Consider the following 16507-nt stretch of genomic DNA (forward strand, 5'->3'; position numbering starts at 1 on the left):
GTCTGTTATGTCCCTGTTTTAGTTTCTGATTTTGTTAATTTGGATAGTCTTTCTCTGCCTTTTGGTTAGTTTGGATAAGGTCTTATCTATCTTGTCGATTTTCTCAAAGAATCAAGTCCAAGTGGATCAAAGACCTCAACATAAATCCAGTTACACTGAGCCTAATAGTAGAGAAAGTGGGCCATAGCACAGAAGACTATTTCCTAAATATAATACTGGTAGCACAGACACTGAATTCAACTACTAATTAATGGGACTTCCTGAAACTGAAAAGCTTCTGTAAGGCAAAGGACACTGTCAATAAGACAAAATGGCAGCCTACAGAATGGGAAAATGACTTCACCAACTTCACATCTGACAGAAGCCTGATATCCAAAATATATAAAGAACTCAAGAAGCTAGATATCAAAATACCAAATAATCAAATTAAAAATAGGGTGCAGATTTAAACAGACTTCTCAACAGAAGAATTTCAAATGGTTGAGATACACTTAAGGAATTGCTCAACATCCTTAATCATGAGGGAAATGCAAATCAAAATAACTCTGAGACACCCTCTTAACATCTGTCAGAATGGCTAAGATCAAAGACACTAATGGCAGCTTATGTTGAAGAGGATATGGAATAAGAGGAACACTCCCATGCCAATGCATTCAAGACTACTTCCTACTTTCTCTTCTAGCAGGTTCAGAGTAACAGGATTTATGTTGAGGTCCTTGATCCACTTGGACTTAAGTTTTGTGCTCGGTGACAGATATGGATCTATTTGCAGCCTTCTACACGTTGATATCCAGTTATGCCAGCACCATTTGTTGAAGATGCTTTCTTTTTTCCATTGTACACTTTTGGCTTCTTTGTCAAATATTATATGTTCATAGGTGTGTGGGTTAATGTCAGGGTCTTCAATTCAATTCCATTGGTCCACATGTCAGTTTTTATGCCAATACCAAGCTGTTTTTATTACTGTAGCTCTATAGTAGAGCTTGAAGTCAGGGATTGTGATGCCTCCAGTGGTTGTTTAATTGTACAGGATTCTTTTGGCTATCCTGGGTTTTTTGTTTTTCCATATGAAGTTGAGTATTATTCTTTCCAGGTCTGTGAAGAATTGTGTTGGTATTTTGATGGGGATTGCATTGAATCTGTAGATTGCTTTTGGTAAGATTGCCATTTTTACTATGTCAACCCTGCCTATCCATGAGGATGGGAGATCTTTCCATTTTCTAACATCTTCTTCAATTTCTTTTTTCAGGGACTTAAAGTTCTTGTCATATAGGTCCTTCACTTGCTTGGTTAGTGTTACCCAAAGGTATTTTATGTCATTTGTGGCTATTGTAAAAGGTGATGTATCTCTAATTGCCTTCTCAGTTTCTTTGTCCATTGTATATAGGAGGGTTACTGATTTTTTTGAGTTGATCTTGTGTCCTGCTATGTTGCTGAAGGTGTTTATAAGCTTTATCAATTCCTGGGTGGAATCTTTGGGGGTCACTCAAGTATACTATCATGTCATCTGCAAATAGGGAAAGCTTGACTTCTTCCTTTCCAATTTGTATCCCCTTAATCTCCTTATGTTGTCTTATTGCTCTGGCTAGAACTTCAAGTACTATATTGAATAAGTATGGGGAGAGCAGACAGCCTTGCCTCGTTCACTTCCTAAATATAACACCAGTAGCGCAGACACTGAGAAAAAAAATCAATCAATGGTACCTCTTGAAACTGAGAAGCTTTTGTAGAGCAAATGATACAGTCAACAAGGCAAAGCGACAGCCTGCAGAATGGGAAAAGATCTTCACCAACCCCACATGTGACAGAGGACTGATATCCAGAATATATAAGGAACTCAAGAAATTAGACATCAAAACGACCAACAGTCCAATTGAGAAACGGGCTAAAGAACTAAACAGAGAATTCTCAACAGAGGAAACTCAAATGGCTGAAAGACATTTAAGGAATTGCTCAACATCCCTAATCATCAGGGAAATGCAAATCAAAACAACTCTGAGATACCACCTTACGCCTGTCAGAATGGCTAAGATCAAAAACACTGAAGACACTCTATGCTGGAGAGGATGTGGAACTAGGGGAACTCTCCTCCACTGCTGGTGGGAATGCAAGCTTGTACAACCACTTTGGAAATCAATATGGCGCTTTCTGAGAAAATTGGGAATCAATCTCCCCCCAAGATCCAGCTATACCACTCCTGGGCATATACCCAAGAAATGCTCAATCATACCACAAGAGCACTTGCTCAGCTATGTTCATATCAGCATTGTTTGTAATAGCCAAAACCTGGAAACAACCTAGATGCCCTTCAACTGAAGAATGGATAAATAAATTGTGGCACATATACACAATGGAATACTACTCAGCAGAGAAAAACAATGACATCATGAGGTTTGCAGACAAATGGATGGATCTAGAAAAAAATCATCCTGAGTAAGGTAACCCAGACTCAGAAAGACAAATATGGTATGTACTCACTCATAGGAAGATGCTATTTGTGGAACAAGGATGACTGGACTGTTACTCACATCACAAGTGAGGCTACCTGGAAAACAGGACCCCAAGAAAGACACAGAGAAATGGATGAGATCTACATGAACAGCCTGGACATGAGTGGGAGCAATGAAGGGCGAGGGTCGAGGGAAAGAGAGCAGGAGATCCTAGCTGGATCAAGAAAAGAGAGGGAGAACAAGGAATAGGAGACCATGGTAAATGAAGACCACATGAGAAAAGGAAGAAACAAAGAGCTAAAGAGGCCCGCAGAAATCCACAAAGATACCCCCACAAAAGACTGCTGGCAATGGTTGAGAGACAGCCTGGACTGACCTACTCTGGTGATAGGATGGCCAAACACCCTAATAGTTGTGCCATAAACCCCATTCAAGGACTGAGGAATCTGGATGCAGACGTCCACGGCTAGGCCCATGGTGGAGTGCTGGGAGTCTAATTAGTGAGAAAGAGGAGGGTGTATATGAGCGAGAATTGTTGAAACGAAGGTTGGATAAAGCACAGGGACAAATAACCAAATGAATGGAAACACATGAACTATGAACCAAAGGTTGAGGGGCCCCCCAACTGGATCAGGCCCTCTGAATAGGTGAGACAGTCGATTGGCTTGATCTGTTTGGGAGGCATCTAGGCAGTGGTACAAGGTCCTGGGCTCATTGCATGAGTTAGCTGTTTGAAACCTGGGACTTATGCAGGGACGCTTGGCTCAATCTGGGAGGAGGGGACTGGACGTGCCTGGACTGGGTCTATCAGGTCTATCCCAGTCCTCAGGGGAGACCTTGATCTGGAGGAGGTGGGCATGGGGGGTGGGCTGGGGGGAAGGGAAGGGGGGCAGGAAGGGAGAGACCAAGGGAATCTGTGGCTATCATGTAGAACTGAATAGTATTGTAAAATAAATAAAAAAAAAAAATTTAAACTCAACATGCTTTAACCATAAAATCTTAGTTTATAGAATATGTCTTTTGTGTTATGTATGTAGAGATTACTCATATGGAATTATCATTTGTTGTTCATATCATATATTTAATAACAAAATGATTATAAGTTAATGCTTCTGTAAACTAAAACTGAGGACTTTGACCTCATTCAATTTGTTCATAGTAATACCAAAATTACAAATTAATATTAAATTCACATACTTATTTAATGAGTATGACCACATAGGTAAAATAAATAAAAAATGTGTATGTCTTAAAAAAAAAAGAGGAACACTCCCCCACTGCTGGTGGGATTGCAATCTCATACAGTCACTTTGGAAATCAATATGGCAGTTACACAGAAAATTGAGAATCAATCTACCTCAAGACCCAGCTATACCAATCCTGGGCATATACCAGAAGGATGTTGAATCATACCACAAGGATTCTTGTTCAACTATGTTCATAGCAGCATTATTCATAATAGCCAGAACCTGGAAATAACCTAGATGCCCCTCATCAAAGAGTGGATAAAGATAATGTGGTACATTTACACATGGGGTATTACACAGTGGTTAAAAAAAAAACAATGACATCATGAAATTTGCCGACAAATGGATGGAGCTAGGAAAAATCATCCTGAGTGAGTTGACTCAGACCCAGAGAGACAAACACTGTATGTACTCATTCATAAGTGGATATTAGATGTAAGGCAAAGGATAACCAGACTATAATCCACAGCCCCAGAGAAGCTAGGTATCAAGGAGTACCCTAAGAGGGATGCGTAGATCACTCTGGGGAAGGAAAATAAAAGAGATCTCCTGGGTAAACTGAGGGTGAAGGGGATAAAGGGCAGGGATTGGGGATGGTAGCATGAGGAAGTGGGATTGTTGAGTTGGGGGAGGGACAAAGAGGGGGAGTAATGAAGAAGATATCTTGATAGAGGGGGCCATTATGGGGTTAGGGAGAAACCTGGTACCAGGGAAACTCTCAGAAATCCAGAAAGATGACCCAAGCTAAGACTCTTAGTGACAGTGTGTAGGGTACCTGAATTGGCCTTTTCATGTAATCAGATTGGTGACTACCCTAACTGTCATCATAGAACCTTCATCCAGTAACTGATGGAAGCAGATGCAGTGATCCACATACAAGCACTATGTCTACCTGCAGGGGTCCAGTGGAAGAGGGGGAGATGGGATTATATGAGCAAGGGGTTCAGGATCATGATGGGAAAACCCACAGAGACAGCTGACCCAAGTCCGTGGGAGCTCAAGAACTAGGGAGCCTGCATGGGACTGACCTAGGTCCTCTGCATGTGGGTGACAGTTGTGTAGCTTGGTTTGTTTGTGGGGCCCCTAGCTGTGGGACCAGAATCTGTCCCTGGTACATGAGGTGGCTTTTTGGAACCTATTCCTTTTGGTGTGCTGCCTCGCTCAGCCTTGATCCAGGGGGGCGGAGCTTGGTGCTGCCCCAACCTAATATGCCATGCTTTGTTGACTCCCATTGGAGGCATTATCCTTTCTGAGGAATGTATGGGAGGTGGGTAGAAAAGAGCTTGGTGAATGAACAGGAGGAGAGGAAGGAGGGGAATCTGTAGTTGGTATGTAAAATAAATAAAAAAACTTAATAAAATGATAAATAGACTAGACTTCAACAAACCTAAAAACTTTGGGGTCTTCAAGGTTACTGTCTATAAAGTAAAGAAACAACATGTTGGGTTGGAGAGATGGCTTAACAGTTAAAAGCACTGGCTACTCTTGCAGAGGACCTGGGTTTGGTTTTCTGCACCCACATGATGACCTACTATTATCTATAACTCCAGTTCTAGAGCATCTGATCCCTCTGACGTCTACAGGCATCCTACATGCATATGGCACATGGGCATACATGCAGGCAAAGCACTAGCCTATAATTACATCTCAAAAACTTTAAAGGCAACATGAATAATGGAGGGAAATACTTGTGAATAATGTATTTCATAAGACTAACCACCCACACAACCTTCAACCTACAGTTTGTCCTGCCTACAAGATGTTCTGGGTTAAATGTTGTGCAGAAATTGTGAGAGTGGACAACCAATGATTGGTCCAGTCTGAGACCCAGGCCATAAGAGGGAGCCTACCCCTGACACTGCCTAGAGTGCCAGGACTCTGAGGTGAATAGACCAGAGATCTAGGATAAAACCAAACATGACTGGAAAATAAAGTCAATGAAATGATTCCTAATGCTATATTGCTATACTCATAGATTGGTGCCTAGCCCAATGGTCATCAGAGAGGCTTCACCCAGCAACTGATGGAAACAGATGCAGAAACCCACAGACAAACATTAGGCAGAGCTCAGGCATTTCTGTGGAAGAGGGCTGTAGGAGTGAGAGGGTCAAGGGTACCACAAAAAAAGCCACAGGATCAACTAACCTGGTGCTCATAGGGGCTTACAGGGACTGAATGTACAACCAGGTTGCCTGCATGGGACTGGCCTAGACCTTCTGCATATATGTGATAGTTGTGTAGCTTTGTCCTCTTGTGGGACTCCTAACAGTGGGGTTGGGGCTGTCTTCAACTCTTTTGCTGGCTTTGTGCCCTATTTCTCATAGTGGATTTCCTTGCCCAGACTTAATACAAGGGGAAGTGCCTAGTCTTACTGCAACTTGATATGCCATGCTTGGTTGATATCCATGGAGGGATGGCCTTTTCTGAATAGAAACAGAGGAGGAATGGATTGAGGGGTCATGGTGGGGAAGTGGGGGATGGACTGGAAGATGACAAGGGAGGGGAAAATGCAGTCAGGATGTAAATAATAATAATAATATTAATAATAATGATAATCATTTAAAATGCTCTAGTATTTCAAATAAATAAATTATACTCACAACTCAAGAATAATTAGGCAAATGTAATTTTCAAATGACTAAAGTATTTGGATACATAGTTCTCATAGAATGCTTGGAGTCATTACAATATCTGATTTGGGGACATATCACAGAAGTCTCATTACCAAAACCAGATCAATATGGCTATACAAAGACACATAGGTCAGTAAAACAGAGTAGACATCCCAGAAATAAACTAATATGTCTGAAACCAACTAATTACTTTTAAATGGACAAAATCCCATCAGAGAAACAAAAGCTTTTTCAATAAACAGTACTGGGAAAAGTGGGTATCACTAAGCTGGAAACCTGAGTTTGTTAACTACCCTGTGGAAAAATTGACTGAAGTGAATGAAAGACACCAATGTAAGATTGGGAACTCTGAATCTATTAGAAGCCAACATTAAAAAAAAAACCACAACAACACTTCAAGATATGAGTAGGGGCAATGATTTTCTGGTTACAACCTCTAAAACACACAGAGGAAAAAACATTACATTCCCTTGGTATTACATCCAACTAAAAAGTACGTGTACTGGAAAAGAAGTATTCAAAGAGTGAAGAGAGAAAACTTGTATACTGTAAGATTAGAAATGAAAATATTCAAGCTTAGTGAAGTGAATAAAGTCCTCTACTCTAGGTATACAACAGCATTTAATAGTGAAGGTAGGAGATATGAGAGAAGGTAAGAGTCAGAGGAAGATTGGAACGTATTACATTTCCAATTTATAGATGAAATAGATGAAAGAAGTCATGAGCTAAGGAATGTAGTAGCTTCTACAGAGTGGAAAGTATCAGGGAGTGGATTATATTACAAAGCTTCCAGAAGGACGTAACACTACTGGCACCTGATTTTAGTACACTAATACTTATATCAGACTTTTGATAAACATGAGTATGGAGTAACATCTTTATGTCATTTTAATACAGAAAATTTGAGGTACATTTTTATATCAGTCACAGAAAAGTTAATATAGTGGAGCTAGTGAAATCATTAACTGTTGCTGGACTTTAGTTTCCTCATAACTTCAATGACACATTTGAGTGATATTCAATGCCCTTCTTTTATTTACTTTCATTTCATGATAATCAGCACTCAGAATAACATATTCATCATACTTTGTTTGGATTGATTTTTCTCTCCACCACTGCATCCTGCCTTCTTGCCACTTGTAGCCGGTCCCAGTGGTTACCGTTTCATGTCACATGTATTGTACTTCCCTCCTCACCTCCTTCCTTAAAACTGGTTCTGTTTGTTTGTTTGTTTTGGAGGGATGGTTAGGCAGATGGGTCAGTGGCTAACATATTTTGTGTATAAGCAAAACCAGAGTTCACATCGCATTACCCACATAAAAATCAGACATAGCCATGAGAATCTGTAACCACAGTGTTCAGGGACAGAGACAAGTGAATTCTATGTTCTAGTGGGCCAGCTAGTCTAGCCAAGGTAGTGAGCTCTAGAACAGTGAGAGACTCTGTCTCAAAAAATAAGGGGATGGGCTGGAGAGACGGCTCAGCAGTTAAGAGCACTGCTGCTCTTCCAGAGGACCTGGGTTCAATTCCAAGCTCCCACATGGCAGCTGACAACTGTCTGTAACTCCTGTTCCAGAGGGTCTGACACCCTCACACACACACACATGTGAGCAAAACATCTATATCCATAAAATACAAATATATAAATTATAAAAAAATAAGGTAGAGAACAATAGAAGAAGCATCTAAAGAAGAGCTCTGGTCTCCACATGAGCAGACACAGGCAAGCATGTGCACACACATATACATTATACCAAACACAAACACACACACACACACACACACACACACACATACACACACACACAATCACTACTGCGTTTTCCTTCTCATTAGCTTCTATTTAGTTTCATGGCTTATCCCTCACTCATTCTTATAAAAATATACATGCATAAACATTAGGAGCTCGAATTGACATATAAGAAAAAACATTTAACATTTATGTTATTGAACCTAGGTTACTCCAGTTAACATATTTTCCAGTTCCATACATTTTCTTGACATTTCATGTTTTTTTTATGATTAAAAAAATTCCTTTGTCATATATAATGTGTTTTCCTTGTCCATTCATCTGTTGGTGGCTATTGAGGCTGATTTTATTTCCTTCTATGAACAGAACAGCAGTAAACATGGATGTGCAAATATGTCCATGGTAGGATATAAAGTCTTGGTATATGCCCAGAAGTGTGAATGGGATATTTTTTCTCATTTTGTGTTCAGCAAGTTCATTGTTGTATATGTGAAAATAATGATTTTATATGGGCATTGTGTATCCTGAAACTTTATTATGAACACTGTATTTAATAAAATGGAAGGTGATACACACCTTTATATCATTTCATATTTTAGAATGCTCTAAGTTTCTCAACTTAGTATAGTGTTGGTTCAGACTTTTCATAGGTAGCATTTAATTGTGTTGAGGTATGTCCTTGAGATTCCTACTTTCAACTGAACTTTTATTAAGAAGCTGTGTTGAACTTTATAAAATGCCTTCTCTGTATCTATAGAGCTAATCAGGTTATGTTGATAATCATACTTGGCAGTGCTGCTGCCCACATGGAATTGACTTTGGAGGAATGAAGGATGCAAAAGTTAGTGGGTCCTGAATTCTTCCCCCATGGTTCAAATAACCTCTAAGGTCAGACAAAGTGTGGCAAGAAAGTTCATCCATGAAGGTTCTGAGAGGTCAAGTGGCCCTGTACGGCCACTGTAGAAAGCTAGTGCAAACAGCCTGACAGGGAATGGTGTTGTGGGCAGCAAAATCAGAGGGGTAGAGCCACATAAGCCCTCTGACATCAGACATAGAGCAATAGAGGTATTGGATTTTGGAATTTGTCCTTCTGGGTTTCCATCTTCCTTCGGTCTAGTATTTCCTTACTATGCCCCATTTCTTACTTTTAGAATGGGAATGTATATTATGTGCTATCGTATGTTAGATATAATTAATTTTTTACAGTGTATTACAACTAAGAAATTGCCTTGATTGTAATGCTTCTAATGGGCTCAATGTAATCATAAGGATCAATTTAATCTGAAGAGACTTTGGATTTTAAATATTATTCTGATGGTGCAAGACTATGGGGACTCTGGAAGTTGAACTAACTGAAGTTTGCTTTATGATGTGGGCATTAAGGCTAGGGAGTAGAATGTGGTAGATTGAGTGAGGTGTCCCTCATGGGTGTTGAGATTGAGAATACTTGGTCCCCAGTTGGTTGCTGTTTGAGGAGTATTATGAGAGTGGGAGAAGTATGTTAGTGGGTGTGCACTTTGAGGTTTCAAAAGCCATGTGCTACCTCCAGTTTGTTCTCTTGGCTTCTTGTTTGTGGTTGGACTTATGTGCTTTCAACTTCCTGATGCCTGCCACCTGCTTTCATCCACCATCAAGGACTGTAGCCCTTTAAATCTGTAATCTCAGTATACCCTTCCTTCAGTAAGTTACCTTGGCCATAGAATAAAAAAATATCTAATACACACTTCAAGGATCTAGGGAGAAAAGAGGTCAATCCCAAACCCAGTACATAACAAGATATAATAAAGATTAGGGATTGAAATAAATAAAACACACATTGAAAGAATAATACACAATATTAACCAAATAGTTGGTTATTTAAATAGATCAAGATGAAAAAACTCCATAGCTAAAATAATCAAAAGAAAGAGAAAGAAGTCTCAAATTAGTGAAATTAAAGATGAAAAGGGCTTTGTTAGACTTCAATGAAATTAGGATTATTAGAAAACACTTTAAAAATTATAAACAACTTGGAAAACTGTAAGAAATAGATTAGTCTCTAAACACATATGCCTTATTGTACTAGTTCCTTTTCTGCTGCTGTGAGAAAACACCACAACCAAAGGCAGCTTAAAGAACAAGGAATTTATGGTTTCAGATGAATAAGAGTCTGTCATGGCACGGAAGTACGGAAGCAAGCATGGGTTTGGCAGCAGAAACAGGAAGTTGAGAGCTCAATCACATTCTTCAACATCAAACACAATGCAGAGAAAAGAATCTGGAACTGCGGTGAGGCTATAAACGCTCAAAGGGCAACCCCAGTGATGTACTTTCCTCACAAGGACCATGCCATACTAAATAGTACCGCCAACTGGGGACGAAAAACTCAGTGAACCTATAGGGGACGTTGACATTCAAGACATTACATTCCACTCTGTGATCTTGAGAGGTTTATGATCACACCATAATACAAAATGCACTTAGTCAAACTTTAAAAGTCCTCACAATCTGTGACAGTCTCAAAACTATTTAAAAGTCCAATGTCTCTTCTGAGACCCAAATAAATTTCTTATCTATAGCCTCCTGTAACATCAAAAAGCAGATCACATACTTCCAACATAAAAATGGCAGAGAATAAACATTACCATTCCAAAAGGCAGAAATGGGGGGATAGTAAGGAAATAATGGAGTGAAGAGAGACTAAAATCTAGCAGGGCAGATATCAAATCATGTAGCCTCCTTTCTGGTGACACAGGGGTTATATGGCTCTGCACTCCTGCTTTGCTGCCTGCAACAGGCATTTCTTTCTTGGGCTGCTACCACTCCCTATCTGCAGTTCTCCTTGGGAGATGTTTCATGGCTCTAGCATCTTCAGCATCTTGGGATATCCAACACAATTCAGGCTTCATTTTTCACAGCCTGAACATAATACAATGTTCTCTAGGGCATCTTGCCTTCTCAGGCTGTTCATATAGGGACTGCCTTGTCACCCATTTCGGGTTTCAGTGGCTCTTATTCTCAATCAATTCTAAGATGTACATTTGCTGATGATACCAATCTCAGTTGACAATGATTATTTTCAAAGCTTGAAATATGTTGTTCTCTGTTTTCCTGGACTTTATTGTTGCTGATGAGAGATCTGATGTTATAAGGACATTCATGCTTCTGCCTCTGAGTTGGCATTTTCCCTGTAAAAGTTTTAGTTAGTACTTTATTTGGATGAATACTTCTTTCTCTTGGTTTGGAAAATTCTTGGCTATAATTTCATTGAATATATTGTCTAAGAATTTTGACTTGATCTCTGCTCCTTCTTCTACATATGGACTATTAGGTTTGGTCTCCTGAATGTGTCCCTGACTTCTCAAACATTTTAGTTGTGTTCGTTAATGTTTTTTTTATGTATTTCCTTATGCATTATTTTCTTTGCCTTGTCACTCACCCTTGAAATTCATTCTTCTGCCTGATCTTACCTGTTCATGATGATTTCTGCTGTGCTTTTTATTTTATTTCTTATTAGAGCATTTATCTAGCATGTTTGAGACCACTGGTTCAATCCGCAGTAACATATGCCTTCAATGATACAACACCAGAGTGTGACACAATGAGTAATAGTTATTGAACTATATCTCACTGAATAATCAAAACAGATACTTGATGAGTACCTGGAGTCATACATGTTCTGTGGTTTATCTGGAATTATCAACTGCTTGTACGACCATGAAATAATCTGGAGAGTTCTGATGGATGGTCTATAGAAGCACAAGTAAAAATAAGAATCTTATTGTTTAAGAGTAGCAGCTAAAAATTAATGTAAAGAAACCTCATTATTTATTTTATTTTATTTTTATTTATTTATTTATTTTTTGTTTTTTCGAGACAGGGTTTCTCTGTGTAGTTTTGCACCTTTCCTGGAGCTCACTTGGTAGCACAGCAGGCTGGCCTTGAACTCACAGAGATCCGCCTGGCTCTGCCTCCTGAGTGCTGGGATTAAAGGCGTGTGCCACCACCGCCCAGCTTGAAACCTCATTATTTTAAAAATCAATTTTGGTATATTAGTGCCTATTAGCTGACTAGAAGCTTGTGATGAAATAATACAGAGTATTTTTTTCTTTGAGATTTTAATCCCTGAGCTCCTGTTTTGGGGATCTGTGAGAATTTTGGGGAAGAAAAATTAGCTGTGAGATGCTGCAAAAGCCCTTTGTCAAGAATTCAAGTAGTGGAGGACTGCTTTGATCTTTAGCTATTCCATTTCCTGTCTCCTTAGGATAGAAGGCTGAGTTCATGGTCTTAATACTACTTTTTTTTTTCAGTGTTTGAGAAGTATATTGCTATAGCAATAGAAAACAAACTAAGAACGCATTTACCTCTTTTTAATCACAATCTGACTTTTTTATTTTTGTATCTTTATCTTTCCCTTTCTATCTTACCTACCCAGTTTAGCTTCCAGACTCTTCCTTAATTGTGGAGTTGAATTCTGCATTGAGAACTTACAAGGAGTCACAAAGTTCAGAGTCAAACAAGAATGATAGAATTCCTAATGTTACTCCTACCTGGGTCAGCAATGGCCTTCTCATGGTTTTCATTCTCTGGGCCAGCAGTGGTCCCATCATGTTTTCCATTCACTGGGCCAGCAACAGACTCTTTAAATTTTCCATTCCCCTTAGTGGTCCAGTCAAAGGTTGATTTCACTGTAGTTGTTGCTGTTAGAACAGAGAATCAAGGTCAGAGATCTCTCTATTACTGAAGAGATGTGAGCATCAGGGATGACAGAAAAGGATTGATGTCTTTGCTGGAGATCTCTTCTGGGCTTCCAGAGTGTCTAGTCATTGTTGTTTTTCTGTTGGCTCAGGGGCTACACCTGAATCCACTGATAATTTAACTACTTTCTGCGGCTCTGTTGCCACGTAGTCAGTACTCCTCTGCTCAGAGCATGTGTGCCTTGGCGGGATTTCTGATCCTGCCAGCATTGGCTCTGTTGATGCTACGAAATACAGTTTTTAACTAAGTGTCTATTATTCTATCTACCAATAAAGACTTGGGAGTCAGATGTTGGGGTGAAAACCTGTTATCTCAGAGGGCTGAGACGCAGCCAGCTGACCTTCCTTTTGCTTGGAGACCCAGTAAGAGAACATCTCTCCATTTGTCCCTACCCAAAAAAGACCATGAATCTCTAAGTCCCTACCTACTCCTTCCTCTGTATCTCTCTCTCTCTGTCTTCCTGGGTCCTCTGTACTCTCTATGGCTAATTCTTGTCAACTAGTAACTGGCTTTGCTCCCTGATCCAAGGTTGATTTTATTAACACAGTCTAGGTGTTTCACAACACAACCAAATATCCTGCAACAAGCTATATCATTGGTCTATATTGTACTATGACGTGAAATATCTGTTTTTTTTCCTATATGGGGTTGCCAGAAGAAACAAGATATACAAAGAAGAAGTAGTCTCAAAGTCACATAGTAAATCAGGTTAGGAAATATGTAACATAATGCATTCTTCTTGCTTCTTTTCACAAAGAAAACTGTATACTCATGATTCACATTCTCCACTACCATTTGTCATGTTTCTTTTGTATTCATTCATATACTACCATGACATCTCCGAGTAATACAGTAGTCTCTTTGCCCAAAGTTAATCGACTTGCATATCCTTGGATTGCAAACATTTTTTTTAAGAATTCTGTAAAAAAGCACTAGTAAAACTTACCTTCCAGAGCAGACTGCATGGTTGTAGGTGCTTCAGTATTGATTTTACGTGGATTAGAGGAGTCTGCAAGGATAAAAGGAGCCTGGTTTAGGAATCTGATACCCTTAGCCAAACAATTAAAGATACTAGTAAAATTAGGAAATAGGTTGCACCTCTTAACCCTTCCCTCATGGTGCTGGCAACTTCTATTGCATGTTCATTATTCCTCACACACCATTCTAAGGTAAAGTTCATAATTCAAGGTTCAAAGACTTTCAATGAATCTCTATCTAGAGTTTAGGGGGTCTCAAAACTTGGATGAGGAAATGCATTTTAATAATCACTAAATTTTAACTGAAATATAATGATTTGTTCGTGAGAAAAATTTCAGAAGTATAACAAAGAAGGTGTTAGTCGGTGACTTCAATGAAAATGGTCAAGTAATGTCTACTAAAAATTTACCCCCTCACAGAAATAAAGGTATAGCTGAAATATTTTGATATTGTCATTTTCCCCAGAATTTCAGAAATTGGCTCATAAGAACTTACAGTGTTTATGGAAGAAAAGCTGTCCAGTTTTATTAATAATATGAAGCTTTGTGGCATTTCAACTTAACTCAGAGTTAATAAAAATTAATACCCTATTCCAGGTGCAAGAGAAATCAGTTCATTCCAGAAATATTACCTTTCTTTGACCTATCTAATGATTTCTTGAAAACTGTGACTTCAAATACTTATTTTATTTAGCATCTGTACTAAAAGTCTCTCTCCATGGCTAGGAGGAATTTTGTCACACAGTTTGGGGAAAGAAGAAAGTAACCAATACTTTTAAAAGGAAATGTTCATGAATTAGATATCTCCAGGAAGTGTGAAAAGTTTGACAACTCCCCAGAGTCAAGGATGCCATATCCTTTCTTAAAGTCTTGTGTATATTCAGAAAAAAATATAAGAAAGGCATAAGTTCATGCTTATGGTTAGCCCTTGAGGTTTCACATTAACCTAAAATACATAATGTGCCATAATTGTAAACTGGATGCATATTCATGTCATTGCTAAACAAGCAACATAGTTCTCTGGTCAATAATACATGATTCATTTCCCCCGACAGTTAAGAAGATCTTTACCCAGTTATTAGCTGACTTCTAAGCTAATCATATAGTGAACTCATTGGCTATCTCATTCCAACAGTTAGTTTATAAAAGTCACCAACAAAAGTCCTGAGCAAACACACAATCAAATAAATAAAAAAAAAAACAGCAAATAACAAGAGTGAGCATGTTCTTGTAGTTCCAACTACAAGTATAATTTTAGTTTGGGCAGCATAGAGAACTCCCATCTAAAACATAAACAACCCCCAAATGAAAGGCAAGGAGGAACCAAGACATTTCCCAGGTAAATAATGACTGTGAGGTTCTCTAGTAGATAGGACCCATAAGAAATGTCAAAAGGCACTCTTCAAACTAAAATAAAGGGACAGTGGAGCATATCCAAAACTAATATTAAGAAATAAAAAAGCACCCATAGAGGTTACTATAGAGGTGAATATCGAGTGTAAACATACTTTCCCAACCTGACTGAAAAACAAAAACCTTTACAAAACAATACTATTTTTGGTTGTGAGCCTAGCCTTTAACAGCTGAGCCATCTCTTTAGCCCTGCAAAACAATAATTCTAAATCAATGCTCATATCATTATAATATACTAAGATGTAATTTGCAGTAATGATAGAATTAAATGATAAGAAATTGAGCTGTACACAAACAGCATTTTGTATACTATGAAACTAAACTGTAATAAATCCAATAAATTAGGAATGGATGGTATCCTACAGACAGAAATAATGAAAACACTTAGTAAATGCCTTAGTTAAGATTATATGGTTGTGATAAAACACCATGACTGAACTTGAGTAAAAAGCAACTTGAGTAAAAAAGAATTTATTTCAGCTTACAAACCTCAGGTCATGCTCTGTCACTTAGAGGAGTTATGGCAGGGACTTATGGTAGGAAACTAGAGGCAGGAATTTCAGAAGCAGGAGCCATGGAGGAATGTTGCTTATTGGATTTCTCCCCATGGCTCACTCAGCCTGCTTTCTTATAGCACCCAGGATCAGCAACCCAGTACTGCCTGTGGTGAATTGGGCCCTCTGTCATCAATCATTGGCCAAGAAAATATACCACAGGCTTGCTCAAAGGCCAGTCTAGTGGGGACATTTTCTCAGTTGAGGTTTTCTCATCCAAAATGACTCTAGCTTCTATGAAATTGACATAAAACTAGCCAACACAACAAACTGAACAATAATTGAAGTATACAATGCACTAGAAATTATCAATTGATCATCAAAGGTAGAAGTAATGGATGAATATAGAAAGAAGTATAAAGGATAAAGACCACAAATAGAAAACTGGATGTAAATCTTTTATCAATAATTTGATTAAATATAAGTAGAAAATTTCAGATCGAAAGACAGAGAGTCTGAGAGTATCACATCTAACTATATGATATGCTTGCTTACTCAAAGGAAAAAAAGGTTTTAAAGTAAAAGAATGTCAAAAGATGTACCATGCAGTCATTAGCCAAGATATAGGTAGAATGAATATACTGATATATGACAAATTATATTTGAGAAAAAATATTTTACTCGGGACAAAGTAGAACAACTTGTAATCATAAAATTTCTTTTGTGAAGGATAAAACTCATTTATAAACATATACTGATAATAATAAAGCCCCAAAAATTCATGAAGAAAAAATTAGTAGAATTGG

At 38.5% G+C, this 16507-nt stretch overlaps 1 protein-coding gene across 1 annotated transcript in view; it reads right to left on the reverse strand.

Moving 5' to 3' along the window:
- Positions 1–16507, reverse strand: part of Vsig4 (V-set and immunoglobulin domain containing 4) — a 45849-nt gene that overhangs the window by 19570 nt on the left and 9772 nt on the right. The window contains exons 3-4 of the mRNA XM_028888879.2: positions 13764–13826; positions 12610–12759 (exon numbers count right to left, since the gene is read on the reverse strand). Coding sequence (XP_028744712.1) covers positions 12610–12759; positions 13764–13826 — 213 coding nt within the window. The remainder of the gene's footprint in view (positions 1–12609; positions 12760–13763; positions 13827–16507) is intronic.

Source organism: Peromyscus leucopus, chromosome X, assembly GCF_004664715.2.
Source record: "Peromyscus leucopus breed LL Stock chromosome X, UCI_PerLeu_2.1, whole genome shotgun sequence".
Taxonomy (NCBI): domain Eukaryota; kingdom Metazoa; phylum Chordata; class Mammalia; order Rodentia; family Cricetidae; genus Peromyscus; species Peromyscus leucopus.